The sequence below is a fragment of the Misgurnus anguillicaudatus genome, chromosome 24 (genome assembly GCF_027580225.2).
Source record: "Misgurnus anguillicaudatus chromosome 24, ASM2758022v2, whole genome shotgun sequence".
Lineage (NCBI taxonomy): Eukaryota > Metazoa > Chordata > Actinopteri > Cypriniformes > Cobitidae > Misgurnus > Misgurnus anguillicaudatus.
In genome coordinates this window covers 24,942,177-24,964,343 of record NC_073360.2, presented here as the reverse complement: position 1 = coordinate 24,964,343, position 22,167 = coordinate 24,942,177, and the positions used below count along the sequence as shown (strand labels likewise).

Here is a 22,167-nt window from a genome sequence, read left to right as displayed (position 1 = left end):
GGATGACGCGACGTCCCTCCATTGTAATGAATTGAAGCCAAAAATGTCCAACCATGGTCGCCGCCATGCTACGTAAAAACGTCAGTTTGGAGCCAAGGCATGCGCAGAAGGAATCTTCCGTGGAGCCAGACAGGTAGCCGCGGTACCAAACTTCCGCCCAAACGCTCGCGCAAGCAATTCAACCATGCCAATCATAACGACACGCCCTCTTTCTATAGCATCAAATTACTCGCTAAAATAAATCTTGTCACAAAAATTAACACTTGAACATTTATCAGCGTGATAACAACTACTTGAAAGGACCAAAACCATCTTTCGGAAACTTTTTTGGAAGTGTAAATAATTTTTTTATTTAGAGCAGAGTCCCATTCGTTTGAATGGAGAGGGCGGGGTTTATTACTTGTACTGCAGCCAGCCACCAGGGGGCGATCAAAGAGCCAGCGGTTTCACATTTTAAGACTTATGAGGCACACTCGGGATGAATTTAGAAGCTGTGATCTCGGGCGCAGTAATTTTGACGGAAGTTTGAGCGAGAGGGGTTAGTAGTCAGGAGTGATAATGTTACTGCGCACCGAGGTCGAAGTGCTGCAAACTAAGTGCTCTTTTGCCATACAATATAGTTCTCTTTTTTATCCGCTTAAAAAATCGCCACATTTTATTTTGTTCCACCATACTTACTCGTGTAACTACTCATGTAACAGTCTTTAAATAGGGAAAATATTGAAGTGTTTGGTGGCTTTTAAATGTATCCCTGTTTGGATCCTAAGGAATGAATGGGGCTAGGCTAAATGCTAACACAATCACAACGCGCTGTACAAAGATTAAGTGCACGCATTGAAAAAAGATGGGTATGTATTAATTCATCTAAGTTGAAGTAAGAACATAGTAAAATATTAAAAACCGGTGGTGTTTTCCTTTAAAGGTACTCCGAATAGAAACACATGTATGGCATAATAGATTAACACAGGGATTGGCTATATGCATGTGAAATTAAAAAAAGTACAAATGTCATCATTTTGAAAAAGTTTTACTCACAAAATATAATTTCATGCCCTAACATATTAAAGTTGCAATGAAAGTAAAAAAAACTGTCATTTGTTTTGTAATATGGTGTTTTTTGTTTACAAATGATTTATCTGTGAGCTTCATTAATTTTTAAAAATTCATGTGCCCTCATAATCTTCAATCAAAAATGCAAATCTCCCACCCTCCTAAAAACAATCTCTCTTTACTTCCGGTCATAATGTATGGCAGATGGGCGGGGTCCGGGAGAATATCGCTGCGATTAGCAATTAGCAACACGACCCAACTTCAAATGATCCAATCACATCTCGATGGACAAATTCAAATCCAGCCCTGCCTTATTTCATTTCAAAGGCTAGTTTTACTCGGATACACGTCACCACGGGGAAAATTAGGCAATTGATACTTCCGTTTCATGGCGACTTTAAGTTTGACCTGTAGAGGCGCTTATTTAGTTAATGCATCTATTGGTTGGATTTTAGTAGTAGAAGGCAAATTATTGAAAATAGTATGCATGCACATCTTCATAGTCGATGTACTCTTTCAATTAAATGCAACATTTATATCTTACAGCCTCTAAAAGCAGACGCTTATCTTAAATCAAGAAGAAATGAAAGAGCGTTTAGGGAAAAGAGCATACAGTGTGCATCCTTGTGCCAGCTGGTGGAGCTTATGCTGAGAATTGGATCAGGTTCAATAAATGGATCTGGATTTTGCTATGTACTACTGGAGATACCTTCTGGTGGAGAAAGATCTATCCTCATGATGGACTACACACTTTCCCTAGTTTCTAGACCGGTTGATTATTGACCACCAGAGAACAAGTGTAAGGTCAGGCTGATCTCAAGTAATTACTCCCAGCATTTCAGAGCTTATTTAATTACTTGGATGACATTTGCAATGTTCAGGCACAATCGAAACACTCTATTAGCAAACATGAACAATCTTCTTTGTTTAATTGGGGCTTTTTATCGAGAAGATTTGATGTAATTAACACGCATGTAATTGAGTGTTGACAGCCTCCTGACGGTTGCATCATAATATAGTCACTTTAGATGGAAGCACCTGCCAGTTGCATTAATGTAATGGTTGTTCCAGCAGACATGGATCTGAGATCTCGTATCTCATTACAGTTCATAAAGAGGCAGCGGGGAGAAAATCTCCTCTTCTTCTGTTTCTGCAGGTACACGTCTGCTGCTCAGACTGAGCGATTAATTCCGACTGCAGATTAGAGATGGGAACGTCCCCGGCTAGGTTGCCATGGCGCTTGCCGATGCCACGTTTCAAGCTGAGGATCAGGGAAACAATTTGCAGAGGAGCTCAGGCTAATACCTGTTGAGCCCTACACCAACACGCTCGAATAGAATCGTGCTGTGCCTTTTTTGCAACCTCCAGAAAAGTCAAGAGGGCCAGAGGACAAAAGCTTTGAGATGGAGGAAGATCTTTGCGGTTTGAAAACTTTGTAGAATGATGAGTCAGACTTTTTAGCCCTGCCCCCTTTTATGCATAACCTGGAAATATAAAAAAAAAACAATCATAACATACCCAAAGTTAAGTGGATTTTAGGTTTACAGATATAATTGTGGTCTCTTGAAATTAAATAGCTGTGATGCACCTGTCTTCAAGAATAGATTCATTGTGGATGTATGCAGAAAATGTGTGTTGTTGTGGTCATGTTGGCCGCTATGAAGTGACTTAGCCCAACTCCACAGGGTATAGAGATTGGGAGGCATGTTTGGCACCAGTCACCAGCTGTTAACACCCTGGGCTGTCTCTGGTTTACAGTCTGAGATGGCCAAAGAGATGTTGGTGGACTTTGGCAGAATCCCTACTGAGTCTGTGTATGCAAGGGCTTTAATGTGAGTGGTATAAAGTTGCAGTGCTCAAAGGCAGTGCCTCTTTAAATGTGAGGTTAGAGAGTAGGTTTAGGGTATGGTCAATAAAAATGATGGATTATTCAAAAGGTAAAGTGAGTCATTTCTGTGCTCACTAAACAGAATTGATTTTTCAACAAGGTTTCTTCTACCGTATAAATGGATAATTCTGTTTCAAACTCAATGTTGCTGTGTCAGACTAGTCAGGAGTTTGAAATAAACAGCATGTTTTGACAGCGTCACAGTATGTAAGAGAATAACAAATGTAAGGTGAGATTGCAACCAGACCATCGCTCACCCCTCCCTTTCGAAACACAGAGAGAAGCTACGGTAGCTGTAAACTCGAATTGCAACAAACAAATAGCTCTTTTTAAGACTTTATTATCAGCAACCCTGACAACAGCAACCACTGCTCACGGGTAAAACATAAACATACATAACATGAGGCATTCTCACCCCGTTAGCGCCCCCACAAGGACAGGATGTTAAACTAACAATCTCCCTCTTAAAAAAAACAAAATAAAAAACCAAATACACATTTTTTAAAGGGAGTGGAAACATTATCCTAAAAGAAGGGGTGAGCATATGTAACAAAATTAAATGACAGTAACATCTCTTTAAAGAGATCATTATCCCTTTTTTTTTTAACTTATTTACATTTAACTTATTTATGTTCCCATACACCTTCACTAATGGTTTTCAGAAGTAACAAAGTAGAAGCTCCCTTTTTAGTCAGAGAGTCAGCAAGTTGTTGCTTTGTAGCAGACCAAAGGATCTGCTTGATGTTTCCAGAGTGGATTAGTTCTTTAATGCTGCTGATCTCAAGACGAAGTCTTTTTTCTGTAACAGACTTTATGGACTTCACAGCATCAAAAAGAGAATGATTGTCAGTTACACAGATAACTGGCAGGTTGTTTAAAGCAATGTTGCCTGTTGTAATTTCTGAATAAAGAGCAGATATACACATCCCATTATCAATGCCATCGGCGAGCGCCAGAGTTTCTCCTGCCAAAGTGCTTCTGACGACTCTTCTGATTCTCTTAGATTGCCAGGAGATGGGAGAAAATTTTCCATCTTCTCCCACCAAGAAAATTAGATGTCCACCTTGAGTACCGCCGTCCGGAAGATTTCCCAATGAGGCATCACTAAAAACAACCAGTTTCAGGGAGCTGTCTTTTCCCAGGTTCTGAAATTTTAAAATGACCTCCTCTGACTTTAGTTTTCTGATAAGCTTGTTTACATCGTGCAAAGTCTGAACAGTAGCATGTTTTGTAGTTGAAGCAAGGAGAGAAGTGTCACACATTATATCTGGTCTACTCTGTCTAGCAACCCACTGGATTTGTCCAATCTTGGACCTCAGCATGTCAGCTTCCAAGTTTGTCAGTGGAGCTGTACGTTGCACAGCTCTGGTTGGATCCAAAACAAAAGGCTGAAGATTCTTTATATATGTGCTTTGACGTACATGTATCTCTCCATTTCCAGAAGAGATTTCCATTCCCACATAATTAAAACTATCACTCTCTTGACGGCCAACTTCAAAAGCTGTTTTCAAATGTGGGATGACCAAAGAAGAAAACGTTTTCGAACCAGCCCACAGAAAATCATCAACATGAGAGGCGAGGATTCCAGTCAACTCACCTTTGTCGTCCAGCCAGTAGAACACTGCAGGGTCAATCTGTGATACATGACCTCCCAGCTGTTGCATGGTATCTTTTACCTTATTATACCAGTACAGAGAAGCATCCACTAAACCATACACACATTTGTTTAGTTTCCATAGCGTTCCTTTGCACATTGCTTCTGGAGGAGGACGAATATAGACATTTCTTGACAATTCTTTTCCTTGAAGAAAAGCAGCTTTGATATCAATTGAGTTCAGGTGCCATTTCCTTTGACATATGACTGCCATAACAACTCTTAGAGAATCTGAAGCACAAGTAGGAGAGTCTTTAGGAAGGTCACTGACATTTAATTCTTCGAAACCTCTTGCAACTAGTCTTGCCTTAGGTACTATACCATCAGGTGTTTCTTTAATTGAACACACCCACCTTGTGCTGATACATTTTTGACCATCATCTTTCACTTCCTTAAACACACAGTTACTTTTCCAGTTGTCCAGCTCAGTTTTCTTAGCTGCAGCAAAAGGTTCGTCTTCAATAATCAGCACATCACTTTCATGGTGAGGATTACCTTGTACTGTGGTGACTGGGGTAATAATCTGAAGGTCATCCACTAGTGTTAAGTTAGCTGACCCAGTAATACCTGCAACAGTCTCTGGGTGGGTGTACTGTAGATTGTACCAGTCTTTGTGTTTTCCTGTAGCTTTTCCTGCTCTGCTAAGAATTTGTGCTGTACGTGACTCACCGCTTTCTCTGTCTGTAAAGATAATGGTTTGTCCCGCTTTCAGTTTAGGAGTACAACTTCTTGCATCTTCTCCTGATTGAGTCAGTGTGTCATCTTCTGACTGAGTCGATGTGTCATTTTGTTCATCAATTTCACCTTCAACATTTGCTTGTGATTTCTCAATGCTATCAGTGTCATCGTCGTACTCCATTCTGTTTAAAACTGCAGGTTGTAAAACTGTACTGTTCTCAATGTCTTGTTCTTTTGCATCTCCGTCTTCCTGTATTATGTGATTTTCATCTGTCTTTCGGAGCCTAGAATGGTGTACACGAACATAAGTACCTCCATGCCGTACAAAAATCACTGCCCCGTCCTGGCCAATCACGACACCTGGGCCTTTCCACTGTGCACTATCTGCATGCTTGTAGTAAACTTTGTCACCAGTCTCATATTTCTCATCTGTAGGTCGTAACTGTTTGCGCAAAGCTCGTCTAATTCTTTCAGAGCATTCAGACTCTGTAAACGCTCTCCTTGCAGCATGTAAAACTGAAATGTGCTGTCCTACCAAAGTACTTGTACTACTACTTTCCAGAGCTGGCGGTTTGTCAGTAAGGACTGATGGTAGGTTTGGATTTTGACCAAATACAAGCTGGTAGGGACTGAAACCGTGGACATTGTGCATTGAGTTTTTTGCCATCAGTGCCCAATCCAGGGCGGTTTTCCAGTCACATCTGTTGTCATTTTTCACTTTCATTAGTATGTCTGTAAGCGTCTGATTGTGTCTTTCCAAAAGACCATTACTCCAGGGACTATATGCCGCAGTGGTCTTTACCTCAATGTTGAACTTTTCTGCCATGCACCTCATTTCCTCATTGTTAAACTCTCCACCATTGTCACTAAACAGTCTTTTAGGTGGACCATGTATGCTAATCCAACAGTGGATGAAGCTCTTTACAATTTCACTTGCCTTTTTTGTGGTCATAATAACTCCAGCACTAAAGCGAGTGAAGTGGTCAATAGCATGAAGATACCACACTCCTGTATCCAGTTCATGCAGGTCTATAGCTACTGTTTCATTGTAACTTGAGGCCATAGGCAGTCCCACCGCAGGCTTAGGTTTGGGCCTGCTGTATTTCACACATGTTTCACAGTGATCTACTATGTCCTTTAAAATCACAATGCACTCCTCATCATGATTACCTGAACTGATCAGCAGCTTTTTTAACCTATCCACAGTAGCATGGCCAAATTGTTTATGCAACTTTATTAGGACTTCTTTCTTTTTCTTTGAAGTCATGTTCTCTGTTACAAATAGAACTTCATCTTCACTACATTTCTCAGCATCACAGGAGGAGTCTTGATCCGTCAGGTTTATGCAGTAATGTCCTGATGAGGTAAGCTCAAGGGTCACAGGGTGTTTGAACATTATTGCGGTGTCATTCTGAAGATCCAGTACAGCACCTGCTCTTTTTAAGGACGTTTTGCTCAAGAGCAAAGGGATATCAACTGGGACTACTTCAGTTTCAATGTAACATTTGGTCTGTCCAATCATAGCTGGAATCTTGACCTGTTTTGTAGAATGTACAACTTTTCCATCTCCAAACTTGAAAGCTCTTGCACTATCTGTGCGTTTCAACTTTTTTAGCTCTGCTGTTTTTAGTCCACTGACGTAGTGATCAAACCATTTCTGTCCGCACACTGTTTTAGTACAGGCTGTATCAATAACTGCTGACCCAAGTGATTCAACCATAAACACTTCTGCATCTGACAAAGTTTCTTTAGAAAACAAAGTGATGTTACATTGCTCTACATCCTCAGTCAGCTTTGCTTGTTCAGTTCTGTGAGGGCAGTCTTTTGCCCAGTGATATGTACTCTGACAGATAGCACATTTAGATCGCCTGCCATATCTATCGAGAGGATTCGTTCCTGGCTGTGTTTTCAGTGGTCTTTGTAGACGTGGCTTGTTTTCTTTCTTACTAAAATCAGTGAAACATGCAGACTCACCAGTAAAGTGGCTTCCACGCATGTAATTTTCTCCAAAAATTCGTTTCAGAGCAGATTTCATGTCCGCAAATGTGAGGGTTGCGCAAGCGGTAAGCGCTAATTGTTTATCTTTAGCATCGAGACCCGCTGTGTCGAGCAGTTTAAACGCCAGTACAGCATCTGGAAGTGTCATACCGAAATTCCGCAGCTTGTTATATTTGCTTTCAAACTCGATGATGTAATCGGCCATCGGGATTCCGTGCTCTCGTGTGATACGATCAAACTCCGTATACGCGTCGTATTGGCGATCTTTTTCTTCTTTCAGGAATACAGAGTCCAACTTGTCTAAAATCGTTTTCATACCATCATCTTTGTTTAAATCATCCGCAGATATTTCCAGAGCAGCATCTCGCGCCCTCCCCGTTAACGATAGCGCGACAGCCAGTGCTTGTTTCTTTTTCTCCAGCTCTGTGACACGCATCCACATTTCCACCTCATTTTTCCAGCTCTCATAACACTTCTTTTCATCAAACTGTGGCGGGACCTTGTAGTTTCCCGCAGCCATCCTCTGCTACCAATGTAAACTCGAATTGCAACAAACAAATAGCTCTTTTTAAGACTTTATTATCAGCAACCCTGACAACAGCAACCACTGCTCACGGGTAAAACATAAACATACATAACATGAGGCATTCTCACCCCGTTAGCGCCCCCACAAGGACAGGATGTTAAACTAACAGTAGCCGCCACAGGACAAACATGCTGTCGTCTGAGACAACGTATTGAGGAAGCGAGCTTTGTAGAGCGGTTTGTCCGTTAAGGGTTACTGTAGAAACATGACGGTGCAAAATGGCGACTTCAATTAACTGTTTTGTTGCAGGCAAAAATCCTTGATCTTGCGGGAAGGTTTTCTTAAAAAATTAGATGGAATATGTGGGATATTTAGGCAATTTTATGCGATGAAATTGCGGGAACTTGCAAAAACGGTTTTCAACGTTTGCAGCTTTTCAATGATGTTCACGTCACATAATCACTTCACTTCATAACATTTGCATGGCAACGGGGGACATGGCTGCGCTTGTGTGAGGTAAATGCAACATTTTTCAACTTTCTGCTAAGATATATGTGATTATGAAATCATGCAAGCCCTGTATATATTTTGCGCACAGAAATCTGCAATTTATGCTGCAAAAGTGCGGCGTATTTGAAAAAATGCATCCCCGCATACATATACACACTTTGGCTGATTATGCGCTAAATCATGCGATCGCATAATCACGTTTTTCTGGAGGGACTGGTAATTAAGAGAAAACGCTTCCCTGCCAATGACACGTTTTTACGGCAATCCATATTTCCGCTATTATCCACCATGTGGCGCTCTTACCCAACTTATAAAACTCGTAAGTATTCCTTAGGGCAAACAGTTCAAACTCTGTGTATGTTTTGAGGATCGCTCTGAATCTGAACAAAAGTCTTTACAAAAACACAATTATCTCAGCTTTTGGCCCAAAATTTGGTATTTTTGAAGAAACCTACCCATATTTGAGAGATGATAGAAAGAGGAAAAATAAGGTAGCAGAGGGTCATTTATTTGATATATTGTATGTTTATATATACAACACACACAGCGTATGTAGATAAAAACATCCATTCTAAGGTAATAGAAATGTAACAGTTCGTTATGTAAGATCTTTATTAGGGATGCTCCAAACAGGATTTTTGCAGGCCGATACCGATCACCGATTTGTTGTCTTCGTGATCGGCCGATAACAATGCCGATAGCAATTTTTCTTCAAAGAGAAATTTAATATGCCTTTAAAAAGGCTTATGTCTGTTAAAAGTAATGAATATAAAACCCTCAGAGGTGTATATTACTTAAGCATTTTAGTTACTTTTCTAAGCATCTGTGCTTTATCAGAGTGTTTGTCTTGGGAAAAACTTTACTTTACTAAAAAATTTTCACTACATTCTAAAGCATATAACATACTGTGTATTCCTTTAATATTGCATATTAAAATTGATTTAATACCTAATTACATAAATATTCTGTACTTTTACTTTCTTGACTAAAAGTACGAAAGTACTTTTTACTTAAGTAAAAGTAAAAACATGTACTAGATGTTTAATGTAATTAAATATTAAATATAAACCAAAAACCTGAAATTATGAAATGTAGTGGAGTAAAAATTATGATAATATGCTTTGAAATTATGTTTTCCAAAGAAAAACACTGATAAAATACAAATACTTGAAAATTTACTTTTATGTAGAAAGTAAAAATACTTAAGTACTATACACCTCTGAAAACACTACACAGTCTTTATTGTATGAAATAAATATACACGCATTTGTATGAAGTACAACAGTTCTTTAATAAAGAGCAGAGAGTGATTTTATTGAGAGATAAATTAGGTTACTGTAGCTTTAAGACATGAGAGAGATCGCTCTGTTCACGTGCACTGACGACAGGCTGTATGCAGATGAGAGCAGCTGTGAGGAATATTAAAGTTTAAACGCTAAAAACTTTAAAACGCATGCAAATAATAAATGTTCGGCATCAGGATGCAATTGTCTGCGATATATACGCTGTTTGATGGGGATGTGAAGACATGTCGCGCTGTTGACCAGAGCGCGTTTAGCGAGTACCGATCGAGTCATTTAATGCCGTTATCAGCCGATACCGATCCCATTCCGATCGATCGGAGCATCCCTAATCTTTATACACCATTGAACACCACATAGTTATATTATATTGCATTTCTGTCAATAGATCCTCCTTAAAGTTACACACAGCTATTTTAAGCTGTCATAAAATGTATGTTAACATAGAAAAATTACACCTATTACTATGAATACAGTCCAAAATCCTGTTATAGCCTACTCATATTAATGTAAGTCAATCAATATTGCATAAAGATAAAAACGAAGTTAACATTGCATTAACGTTTCTTTTTTATAACTGTTGAATTGTTTTGTGTTCAGACAAAGAGTTTTAACACAATACATGTTATTCATCTCTGGTGACTTTTTTACGAGTTTAATTTGATTTTGCATGTTTTGTTTCACACAGCGGGTACCAGTTTGCTGGCCTTGAATATGGGTCCGAGTGTTACTGTGGCAACCGCATCACAAGTGCTCGGATGAAAGAGGAGGAGTGCAATTTGGATTGCAAAGGCGAGAAAGGCTCCATCTGTGGAGGTGTGTCTCGTCTGACTGTTTACAAGGTGGAGGAAGTTCATCCTGGCCAGAGGAGATGTGAGTATCTCAAATACGTTTACCTCACCGCAGGGCAGAACTTCACTTCCCACATCCATATGTCAGATGTCTATTATCATGAATGTCACATATTTATTGAAAATATATTTATTTTTGTAATTCACCTTGTGAAAAACTGTGTTTGTTTGGCTCTGATGAAAAAAACCACAGAGTAAAACATAAATATCGAGTAGATCAAGATATTATTTATATTGTCCAGCTCTACCCTGCAGTCAAATAGCATTCCAAATGTGTGCATATAAATATTACAAAACACACACACATATATGAATACACACACACACACATATATATGAATACACACCTGCTACTTCTACAGGTGATCCACAGTCTGGCAGTACACTGTATGTGGCCATATGTTTGAAACTCGTACCTTCATCAATCGCTTCCACATGCTGTTTGATCTCAAAATTTGACTCAGTGTCCCGATGCAGCTTGAGGCCAACTGGAGTCTGCCCAGCTCAACACTCACAAACACGGCTATTAAACCTTGACCATATGTTTCCTATCCTAAATTGGAATTGCTATTCATTGTACTAGATAGTAATGTCTTGTTAAGAGGGATTTGTGTATTGTTCAGGCTGTTGGTTTTACCATCTTAATGTAATGCAATTGGAAAGCTGTCTCTAAAGAACCATTTGTATGCTTGCAAGCATAAACCTGTTGGATGAATTGTAAATGTGTACATTTAATAGCCACTTGGGTAAACATTTCCCCATATCGTTAAAAAATTAATAAAATCAATCTGTTTTCTATTATTGAAACTGCAATGAATACTCTTACTGTGGGATCACACCAGATGCGAGTTCAACGATTTGCGCGAGTAGATTAAATACAAAGTCAATGCAGAGACACGATCAGACGCATCTTGGCATGGGGCGATGCGAATGACACGATATGGGTGGCGCGTTTGCTGCGAAAACACGCCCTATTTGCCTCAAAGGCGTCTTTGCTCAAGTTAAAAATATTTAACTGGAGCGAAAAATTCGCATGACACAAAGTTAAATCCCGCGGATAACATAGAGTGAGTAACGCGATGCCCCACGTTTGGTGTGTACATAGCATTACTGTGTGTTCACACCAGACGTGTTTGAGGCGTCAAATTCTTGTGTACTGGCGTAGTTGGACGCTTGAAGATTTTGAGTGTATTTGCTTCACTCGTGCGTGGAAGCCGCGTGTGAAATTCTAGTCATCGACGTGAAAATTTGCGTCATGGGAGGGGCTTCTGCAACTCTGCTCGCATCCTGTAATCACGTCACTACTAGAGCAAGCTCCTGATTGGTTAACATGGCGCGTTTTTCCGCCAAAGTTCAGATTTTTCAACTTGCGCTTTTCCCGCGGCAACCCTCAATTTGCGTCATTCGCGCAAACTAGACACACGAATAAGTCAGAATCATGCTACACGCCTCATTCGCGTGGCAAGACCTCCAGACGCGCGTCAACGCGTCTTTACATTGACTTAACATTGAAATCACTCGGGCTTGATGCCTCTACTGTATAGCATATTGTTGTATACCAGTGTGAAGATATATTTTAACTTAAAATATATGGTTTATGTGTCCAAATATATCCAAAAACTTTGGGTATAGACGGTTTCAGCTGTAACAACATAAACAAGCGGCTGTCGTGGTCCGCACGTAACTTCCGGTAAACTTCGCTAAGAATAAATAACAACAAAGTTCTTTAAATGTAGTTTATTGATATAACAAGTAAAAAACAACAACACATAGATTACCTAGGAAACCAAAACATTTGTTATTTTTGACGAGGCATTTGTTCAAGAGATCAGTTTAGCAACTAGTCAGACCATTAAAAAAACGAAACGGAAGTTCGGATCCAGACGTGTATTGCGTCAGCGCACGTGCGCCCGATGAAACAGTCTATATAAAATTTCTAAGTGATTTTTCCTGCGGAGCTTCTTTTTATTCTTTTTAAAAATATTTTTAGGTTTGACTTGGTCCAAGTACATTTTGATTCATCTGTTTATATTTCATTGAAAAGATAGTAATGTCTTTGGCTCCTGTATTAGTGTCCAGACACATGAGTGGTTTACCGTCAATCTCATCCGAGGCTTGCCTCTGCGCTATAGCCAGTTTTGTTTAATGTTTTTATGCAGCTGTGTCTCATTTAAGGCCTTTACAAAGAATCTTGTGATCCCAACAAAAGCAAACAGCATTCTGCACGGCCTCTTTATTTATTTGAAGAGGCAAATAAAAGCCCTGGGGTTTCACGGAGTGCTGGTTTACACCCCAGAGGTGATGAAGGGCTTCATTGTGTATCATGGCTAATGCACCTGCATCTGTTTTAATCACAGCGTCCATTTGGTGTTCGTTGAATCCGAGACGGATCGTTTTTTCTTTATTCAACCGGGTTTGTTTCACCGTAGGTTGGATATTTGCATCGGTTATATCGTGGCGCTGCAGGCTCCGTAATAGCTTGTGACATTTATACAGTTATATACCAATAAACATTTATTATGATGACATAATTATGCAGACATTCAGTATATTGTGTGGGCTGAATGTATAGCATTATTATGCTTCCAAACCCGGTACATTCACTATCATGAGAAATGGGTCTGTAAAATAAAGACATTGTGGGTTGTCAGCAGATTCATTCATCTCCTTGCTAGAAGAACCTGCTAAACTAAATACATAGCTGTGCATGGAAAGGGTTCAGAAACGGCAACTATTTAAATAACTTTACTTTTCCCTCATTATCTATATGGCTTGAACTGTTTAAAGTTTCTTTAAAGCTCTGAATGGTTTTCAAGATATTGTACCTAATTCCTGATTCTCATCAGATTTCCAGACCTTGGAGCAATGAAATAAACGCTGGCACAATTTCCTCTAACATTTTTTTCTTCCTATCTACAGATAGAAATGTCCGCTATCGTGGTTGCTTCAGAAAGCCTGATGACACAGCAGCCGCTTCTCTGGTCCATGTGGTCCAGCCCAACCTCACTTCCCAGTGGTGCATCAAGACCTGCATGGATCAGGTCTGACTTGATTTCATCAGATCATCTGAAACCAAATAACATTTTTCTTCTCTGACCGACCGTGTCAATACTAGATTGTTGTGGATTGGACATGGTTTCCCAGTTTGCTGTAGTTATTGCTCTGCTACAGTAAGTGCACACCTGATATTTGATTTTGAGGTTGCACAGATTTTTGAACTTTGTGCTGTAATTTGACAAAGACAACAAATTTACTTGTAATCTGTCTTTCTTGCTGCTTTAGTGCTTTGGTTATGGTGTTACTGGAGACTCTTAATCAGATGGTCTTGTTGTGTTCCACTCCAGCAACATGATCAATTGATTTATTCTTCTCCTTAGCTGAAAATCTAATTGTGTAGCTTTAGGGTATAGCTGCTTCTTCTCTATCGGATTGCAAGTTACTGGCAAAGTAACTTTATGTTGGTTGAAGTGAAGTCAAACTGAGATTACTTGTCAAATCGCACCCAACAGCTCAAATTATGAATCATTATTACACTGTTAAAAAAATTGTCAAAATATGCACCCCAGCTGTCACTGGGGCTGTTCACTTTAAGAAGGCCCTGATATGTTCCATTGGGTACAGATATGTATGCATTTGGTACCAATATTTACCTTTGAGGTACGAATATGAACTCTTTAGGTGCAAAGCAGGGCCGGCCCTTGGGGTTACGGGGCCCTAGGCAAGACCTTGAAAATGGGCCCCACTGGTGAAATTAAAACAGACAAAAATGAAAATGTATATATTTAAGTGTAGAAGTTTTTGTAGAAGTGCAACACATTGTGAAGTGAACTACAGTACTGTATGTATCAATACAAATATCATGGATATTAACACTATAGGGTGATACAGTATTCTGTATACTGTTTTTGAACAATTTTATTTATATAGCGCTTTTCACAATTTGGTTATTGTATCAAAGCAGCTTTACATTAATAGAATCAGTGAAAAGCACAGAAAATCGACAGATAGCACAACATAATACACAATAGCACAAGCAGCTAAATTTGCTGCGGCTATAAATCAACATTAAAGCAAATGTATTACTAATGTAACGTATAGAATTTAAGCCCACGAAGGCTGCCTCTCCGAGTTGAAAAACCCCCTAGGAGAAAAAAACACGGATTTTTTAGCCGGGGAAGTAAAAAAAGTCCTAGGAGGGAAAAACCCTTGGGAGATATTCCGACTTTCACATTTACCGGAACTGGATCTGTTTGTCTCATTGTCCTCGGGATCATGGACGAGACAGGGAGAGAGAAACAAAATCTTATTAGCGTAGGGGCCGTTCACATGTAAAGCAAGTGTCACACAGTGATGTGGTTTAAGTCAGCTCGGTTCTGGACAGGCTAACTATTGCTGGTTAAGTGTATTACATATAGTTGATGATTTTAGAAAATTTGTGGGCCCAGGGTGAGTCTATGTATGGGGCCCCCCATATGATCTTTAAAACAGAAACAGAAACTCGTTTGACTGAAACTCGTTTGCCTGTTGGATGGGCCGGCCCTGGTGCAAAGCTATACATATTTTAACAATTTTTCCTGACAGTCTCTGCATCTAAAAACGCCTACTTTCATACTATATTGTAGGTGAAAAGAAGTAGGTAAAGCGAGTAGTATATTCGAATTCATAATATTTCAAAAAACGTCGACGAAAAGTACGCAGATGACCTACTACTTACAGCAAGATTTTGAAGTGTGCATTTGATGGACACTTTACTATCTTGTGTGCTGCCGGGAGAGGAGTCACCCAACAAAGAAGAAGAAGGAGAGACGTCGTCATATTCAAAAATGTCGGAAAGCGGTAACAAGGCTCGATTTAAATGTAAATACATAAGAAAACCATTGTTCCTTGTGGTAAAGTAGCACTTGTTTAATATCATCCAAGTTAACGGCTCACTTGTCATTATGACAGCTCTTTGATCGCCCACTGGTGGCCAGCTGCAGTACAATTCATAAACCCCACCCTCTACATGCTAAGAACGGGACTCGGCTCTAAATAAAAAATGATTTACATTTGGTCCTTTGAGGTAGTTGTTATCACGCTGATATATGTTTATGATACATTTCATTTTAGCTAGTAATTTGATGCTATAGAAATGGGACCTGTCGTTATGATTGGCGTGGCGTTTGGGCAGAAGTTTGAAACCATGGCTTAGCCTCTGCCTCCACGGACGATTCCTTCTGCGCATGCCCTGGCTCCAAAACTGACGTTTTTATGTAACATGGCAGCGGCCACGGTCGGACATTTTTGGCTTCAATTCATTACAATAGAAGGAAGCAACATTGCGTCATCCATCTTTTTTTACAGTCTATGATCTCACGTGACGTATTAACATGATGGATAAAGTATGTCTGAATTTTATTCATACTACCCATATTCATACCATATTGAACATACTGTTTTAACAGTTGATGAGAAGGTACTTGATCTAATTTAGTACATACTGTCACAGTAAGCTTATCCTTGTGAATTGATGTAATTGCCCAATAACTGATTTTTGTTTATTTTTAACCAAAAAAAGTTTCAGCTTTAATGTCAAATAGATGTAAATTGAAGTTACAGGGTATAGAGATACTGTAGGGGTTGGCTGTTGGCTTCATCCTTATACATATATGGGTTTTAAAGTTTTTAGCCTGTAGTGTTGTGTGTTCACAGACAGCTGGACGAAACGCAACAGATAGGATCACAAATCTGGGGTCTCAAAATGTGTTTTTCCAGGTCTAATTATTTTAATGACACTGAAAAACTGCAAAACTTGATGCAGGTTTTGTCTGCTAAAATATAACTTCCCAGTTCCCATACAGCAAAAATATATATTTTTAAAAAATATTTTATAAATATTTTTCAAAAAAATTTTTTTTTTGAACATGTTTACAAAAATATTTTTTTCATTGATATATTTTTGGCCATTAATATATTTTAAAAATAAATAAATCTTAAAACTTTAAAATATATCCCCCATATATTTTAATCCAAGGTAATATATTCACGTCGCAATAGAAGAAAAACTTTATTTATGTTATGAACATGTAAACAGTTTTAAATAGGTTAAAATTAAATATATTTCTACTTCAAAAAAATACTTTATATAATTAACTTATTTAGCATATATTTCAAATATATTTTAGCAAAGAATACAGTTTTGCCATATGGGATGTAAAATTTAGAATGTATATTCTTGAAATACATTTTAAAATATATGTTGAAATATAAAAACTAAATATATTTCCAAATTCAAAAAGTATATTCAATTGAGCATTACTTTCTACAAAATGTATTCAGCGTATATTTAAAACATATTTTTGGCCAGAGAAATGTATTTTTTGCCGTATGGGTGTCTGGATACTCTGTATTTGGATATTAAAAATATGAATGCAATTAAACTACAATGAATGCAATTAATTATTGGCTTCGTAATTGTTTGTCAGCCATTGTAATATTTATTCAGAATTCTGTATTTTGTGTATTTTCACAGGAGTTTCCTCTAGCTATGATCAGAAAGCCCGACTGTTACTGTGGCTTTGCCACCCCTAACTTTACTCTCCACAAGCCGGTGAAAGAGGAGCTGTGTGTCATGGATAACATCAGCATATCCACACAGAATTCCCAACAGCTCTTCCTCCAGGTCTATCAAACACCCGTTCAAGGTAAGACATCAGCTACTATATGAAGACAGTCTCACTGGTCTTAATAATTGCCTCAGTGCTTGGATTTTCCTTCTCGGACAGTTTATTCCTCTCACGTAGAGCTCGGCCTTGAGACGTAACCATGCTAGTTTTAAACGGGTTCCTTTTATTATAGTGTTTTATGAAACTTTTCCCTTCATGAAAAACGTGTGATGTGAGTGAAATGTATGAGTTGGGAACAGTGACTTTTGAAACAAAACAAAGTAGCTGAAAGGCACACGTATATCTGTAAAGCTTTGAGACTGATACGTGCTTGAAATGTATATGTCTGATCATGCTGTTGGTGGAACAAAGTAAATATCATAAACGGCTGTGAACAAAGTAACGGGTGAACTGCTTGCTACCTCAAAGAATAAAAGGTACTGATACTGTAGTACAGTACTGGTACTTTTTATTTCAAATATTAAATGGGTCATGTACTGTACATTTATTTGGCTTAATCCAAAGTGACTTGCGTACAAATAAGAGAGAATTCAACATTTTGTCTTAAGAGGCAACAAAAAGCATAGTACACAAAGTTACGTTTACAAATAGGAATAGAAACGAAGCTAGAGGAGAAGAGAACAGCATAAGGGGCCGATCACACCAAATGCGTTTATGGAAGTTGCAGTCGCCTGATTTTCTAAGTGCAGTGACCGTTATGCGCACTGTTTATGCATGCTAAGCGCCTTGCATTTTTTCCGCCTGCTGCAGCACGCATTTTTTTAAGGAGCGCTGAGAGCGGAAAAGGGGCCGACGTTTTTCGCGTCTTTTCATTGCCCAATCAAACTACACCTGTTTGAAATTGATAGAGTCAGGAAAATCAATTCTGGGAAAAATTATGGTAAAATCTGTAAGTGCAAGTATAATCATTTTCATGTCTTAAGTTGGGTAAGATTGCCATCTAGTGGACAATAGCGGAAATATCTATTTAAGACAAAAACAACCCAGAGAATGTTTTCTCTTTATTGACGAAATGACTCAACAATATCTATGACATTTATCTGGATATCGCCATACTTGTGCAAATGTAGAAAAATTTAAATATGATTAAAGAGTGTGGTGATTATTTTCATAAATCAGTACGCAGCAACAGTGGCGCAGTGATACGTGTGATGCGGTCTGAACCATGGGTTTACCGGGGTATTTTATCACGGCTTAGAACGCGTTTCAACCAATCAGAATGAAGAACCAGAATGAGCCATTTTATCATTTGCATTTTAAAACAGAAACCAAACGTCCAGACGCCCAAGTGCTTTGCTTCCCATTGATATGCATCCTTTGTATTAGGAAAGATTTAGGTATTGCTAGACAAGTACTTAATGTGCTTATTTTATGAAAATCTCAAATTCGACCAAAATCCACATTTTCCACTTGAATCTTTAGTTTAAAATTTGGCAGTGCACATTCCGACTCATTTAGACAGCACAGGTCAGATGTATTTATTTACTAGCTTAGTGTTTCATGTGGCCAGTGACATATGATATCCCATTGAAGATTCTAGATGCACAGAAAAGACATTTCTGCCGGAGAAGTCAAGCTCAGTGGTGGCATTATCCAGTTTTCCTGGGGCTGGGAACACCTGGGTCCGGCATCTGATCGAGCTTGCCACAGGCTACTACACAGGCAGTTACTACTTCGATGGCACGCTCTACAACAGAGGTAAACTTATTGCCGTTCTCTCCGCGATCATAAATCTTGTCATTTTAGGAGCTCACATACATCACCTCTATGGCGATCTGTTCCACAAATCCAGCCACTCCGAAAGTTATTGCATAAGCACTTGATGGGATGTGTTTATCATCACCGCTATGTCTTTTAATGAGCTAATGACACATAGTTTAACATTCTCTCTATCCTTCTGCTGTGCACATCGCTCAGTAGGGTGTTTTATAAAAGCTAAGCATTAATGAAGTTTTATTGCCACAAAAAAAAAATCATTGGCTCAGTGTTGTGAGTTGCGCTGGGCTGTTTAGTGATCAATGACAGACGTAGAGTGTTCAGGAAACCTTTTTGAAAGCAAACATTATTTATGCTGATTCTAGCACAGAAGTACACTTCAGCTTGAAGGAAATAACTCATTTTTCACTCAGTGTGCATGTAGTGGGCACGGCTGACCTTCGGTTTTCTTTCAAATGCCAAACTTTATTGAGCATCATTAAAGAACTCGACCTGCCTCGAAGTCTCAGCGCCTTTTCAAATCCATCACTGAGCCTAACGTGCTCACGCCTACCTCGACACCATTTTTGATGCAGTTTTTGAAATGCATCTGTCTGGGTTTAGAGGCGACACAGAGTGACGCCCCGTGCACTTGGCTGTATAATCTAATGTTGTTCTTCATCCAACTGTGCAGGCTTCAAAGGTGAGAAAGATTACTGGAAGAGCGGAAGAACCATCTGCGTAAAGACGCATGAGAGCGGCCAGCGGGATATAGAAATGTACGACTCGGCAATCGTGTTGATAAGAAACCCCTACCGCTCGCTCATGGCCGAGTTCAACCGCAAGTGTGCCGGACACCTCGGTTATGCCTCTGATCAGCACTGGAAGAGCAAAGGTATGACAAGCATATTTTAAAGGGACAGTAAGTAGGGTTATAAGTGTTTTATTAATCAAAATCAACATTGGAAAAGCGAGGCGCTAGAGAGCACTATTCGTTTGAATGCAAAATACAATTTCACCACTAGATGCGGGTAAATCCTACTTATTTTCCCTTTAAGTTTGGTTCCACATTTGTGTAAACAGAAGTATAAACTGTGCTTTTATAAAAAACAATGTGTCCTACATCGAATAGTTCATCGTAGTTTCAATAATGCAGATTTGTTTTTATGCCTCTTCTATTTTCATTTATGGGTTATTTGTGAAACACACAGAAATATATGGTTTAAATGTAACTATTTATAACACCTTGCAGTATTCAATCTATTTAAACATGCTTTAAATGCTCACTGAATATGAATAGTGTTGCTCAGTTGGTAGAGCATTTCATTAGCAGTGTAAAAGGTTGTTGGTTCGATTCTCAAAGAAAACACATACAGTATATAGCTTGAATGCAAATCAGTCGCTTTGGATTAAAACATATACCAAATGCATAATTTTCAATATATATCCTTGCATTATATAACAATCCACAAGTTTATTTTATTTTAAATGATATGCAAATTCTGTGTGTAATATTTCTTTCCTCTTCCTGTCTCTTTCCTGTCTTTCTAGAATGGCCAGAGTTTGTGGGAAGTTATGCATCCTGGTGGGCTTCTCACGTACTGGACTGGCTGCGTTACGGAAAAAGACTCCTGGTGGTCCATTACGAGGAATTGCAGGAATCGCTGGTGCCCACGCTACGAACCATCACGTCGTTCCTCAACGTCAGCGTCAGTGAGGAACGTCTCCTCTGTGCCGAGTGCAACAAGGATGGGCATTTCAAGCGCTCTGGTGCGCGGCGACCCACCTTCGACCCTTTCACCCCAGATATGAAGCGGTTGATTGACGGTTACATCGGCGCTGTGGACCAGGCCCTGAGAGCTAGCAACCATACTGGATTACCACAGGAGTATCTTCCAAGATGATTAACCCAGAATTAGAGCTATTTCACATTCAGGGCCTGAAACTACGATGTCCAAGACAAGTGTTGGAGTTCAAATAATGGGGAAATAGTGCTGTTCTTAGATCAAATACTGTGGTGAATAATTTCGAAGATTAGCTCTAACAAAGGAAGAACATCTTAGTTTGGTGTTAAATGTAAAGTTTTTTATGCATTTGGAGTGAAACTTATCTAGTTTGTTACTAATACACTTCAACTACAAGTCAACGGGAGGAAGTTATTGCCTTTAAACTAATCAGATGTGTCTACAATAATAGAAATGTTATATTTTACCACAATAACATAAAATACCATTTCATTACTGTAGTAAACATTGACTACTGTATTTAAGAGCAGATTTGAACTATGATGGAATGCTTAACATGTTTCTGAGCATTTCAACGGCGATATCTTGAACACTAGGATTGTAGTAACCTAACAACATAGTGGATGACGAGGATGTCATCATCGCATATTCAGGATTGGTATGGAAGCCATATTGTGTATGGAAGACATATTTAACTCTTTCCCCGCCATTGACGAGTTATCTCGGCAATTAAGAGAAAACGTTTTTCTGCCAATGACGCTTCCCTGACGAGTTTTTACGGTTATCTGTAATTCCGCTATTATCCATTAGATGGCGCTCTTACCCAATTTATAAATAAAACTGAAGCAAATACAAATCCAACAACATTTTAAACTCTGTGGATGTTCTGAATCTAAACTCTAACAAAATTCAGCTTTTTACTAAATATTTTGTATTTTTGAAGAAACCTACCCATATTTAAGAGGTTTTGTTCATTTCCTGTTTTGTTTGTTTGAAAGCAGGCGCTCCATTTTTAATTGATATACTGTATTTGTATGTTTATATATTTATAGAAGAAAATTTTCCTGGAAAGCATTTTGTGAAACTTTGTGAAAAATCACAAAAATAAGGGCTGTCAAAAGATTAATCATGATTAATTCCATGCGAGGTGAACGTTTGTGTTTGCATAATATACAGGGTTCCTACGAGTCCTTGAAATACTTGAAAGTTTGTGAATCTGGGTGAAAAAATTCAAGGCCCTGGGAAGTTTTCGAAAATATACATACATAGATACAGGTCATTGAAAGTGATTGAATCTATTTTATGCAAGACGTTTTCTGGGAAAAAAATCCATATTATTTCCTGTGTAGTGAAGGATAATATCATAAAAATTCTAGACTTTTAAGCACACGTGCTAAACTGTTCGCTTTAAATGCTTATATCTTCTGTATGTGAATGTTGATTCATACCAAAATGCTTTTTTGCATAGTTGTGTTTGACACATGAAAACGTCTCTGGTTACGTATGTAACTGTTGTTCCCTGAGAAGGGAACGAGGCGCTGCGTCTCCCGTGCCATACTTCCTGCGTCCCTGCAACGCCGTCTTTGGCAATATTTCAGATAGCGAT

At 38.9% G+C, this 22,167-nt stretch overlaps 1 protein-coding gene across 1 annotated transcript in view; it reads left to right on the top strand.

Moving 5' to 3' along the window:
• LOC129438171 (sialate:O-sulfotransferase 1) overlaps positions 1 to 21,445 on the top strand; it is a 36,097-nt gene extending 14,652 nt beyond the window's left edge. Inside the window, exons 4-9 of the mRNA XM_055196785.2 lie at positions 10,294 to 10,478; positions 13,376 to 13,497; positions 16,968 to 17,139; positions 18,655 to 18,819; positions 19,511 to 19,711; positions 20,368 to 21,445. Of these exons, the coding sequence (XP_055052760.2) occupies positions 10,294 to 10,478; positions 13,376 to 13,497; positions 16,968 to 17,139; positions 18,655 to 18,819; positions 19,511 to 19,711; positions 20,368 to 20,720 (1,198 nt within the window). The 3' untranslated portion in view covers positions 20,721 to 21,445. The remainder of the gene's footprint in view (positions 1 to 10,293; positions 10,479 to 13,375; positions 13,498 to 16,967; positions 17,140 to 18,654; positions 18,820 to 19,510; positions 19,712 to 20,367) is intronic.
• The last annotated feature ends 722 nt before the right edge of the window (positions 21,446 to 22,167 follow it).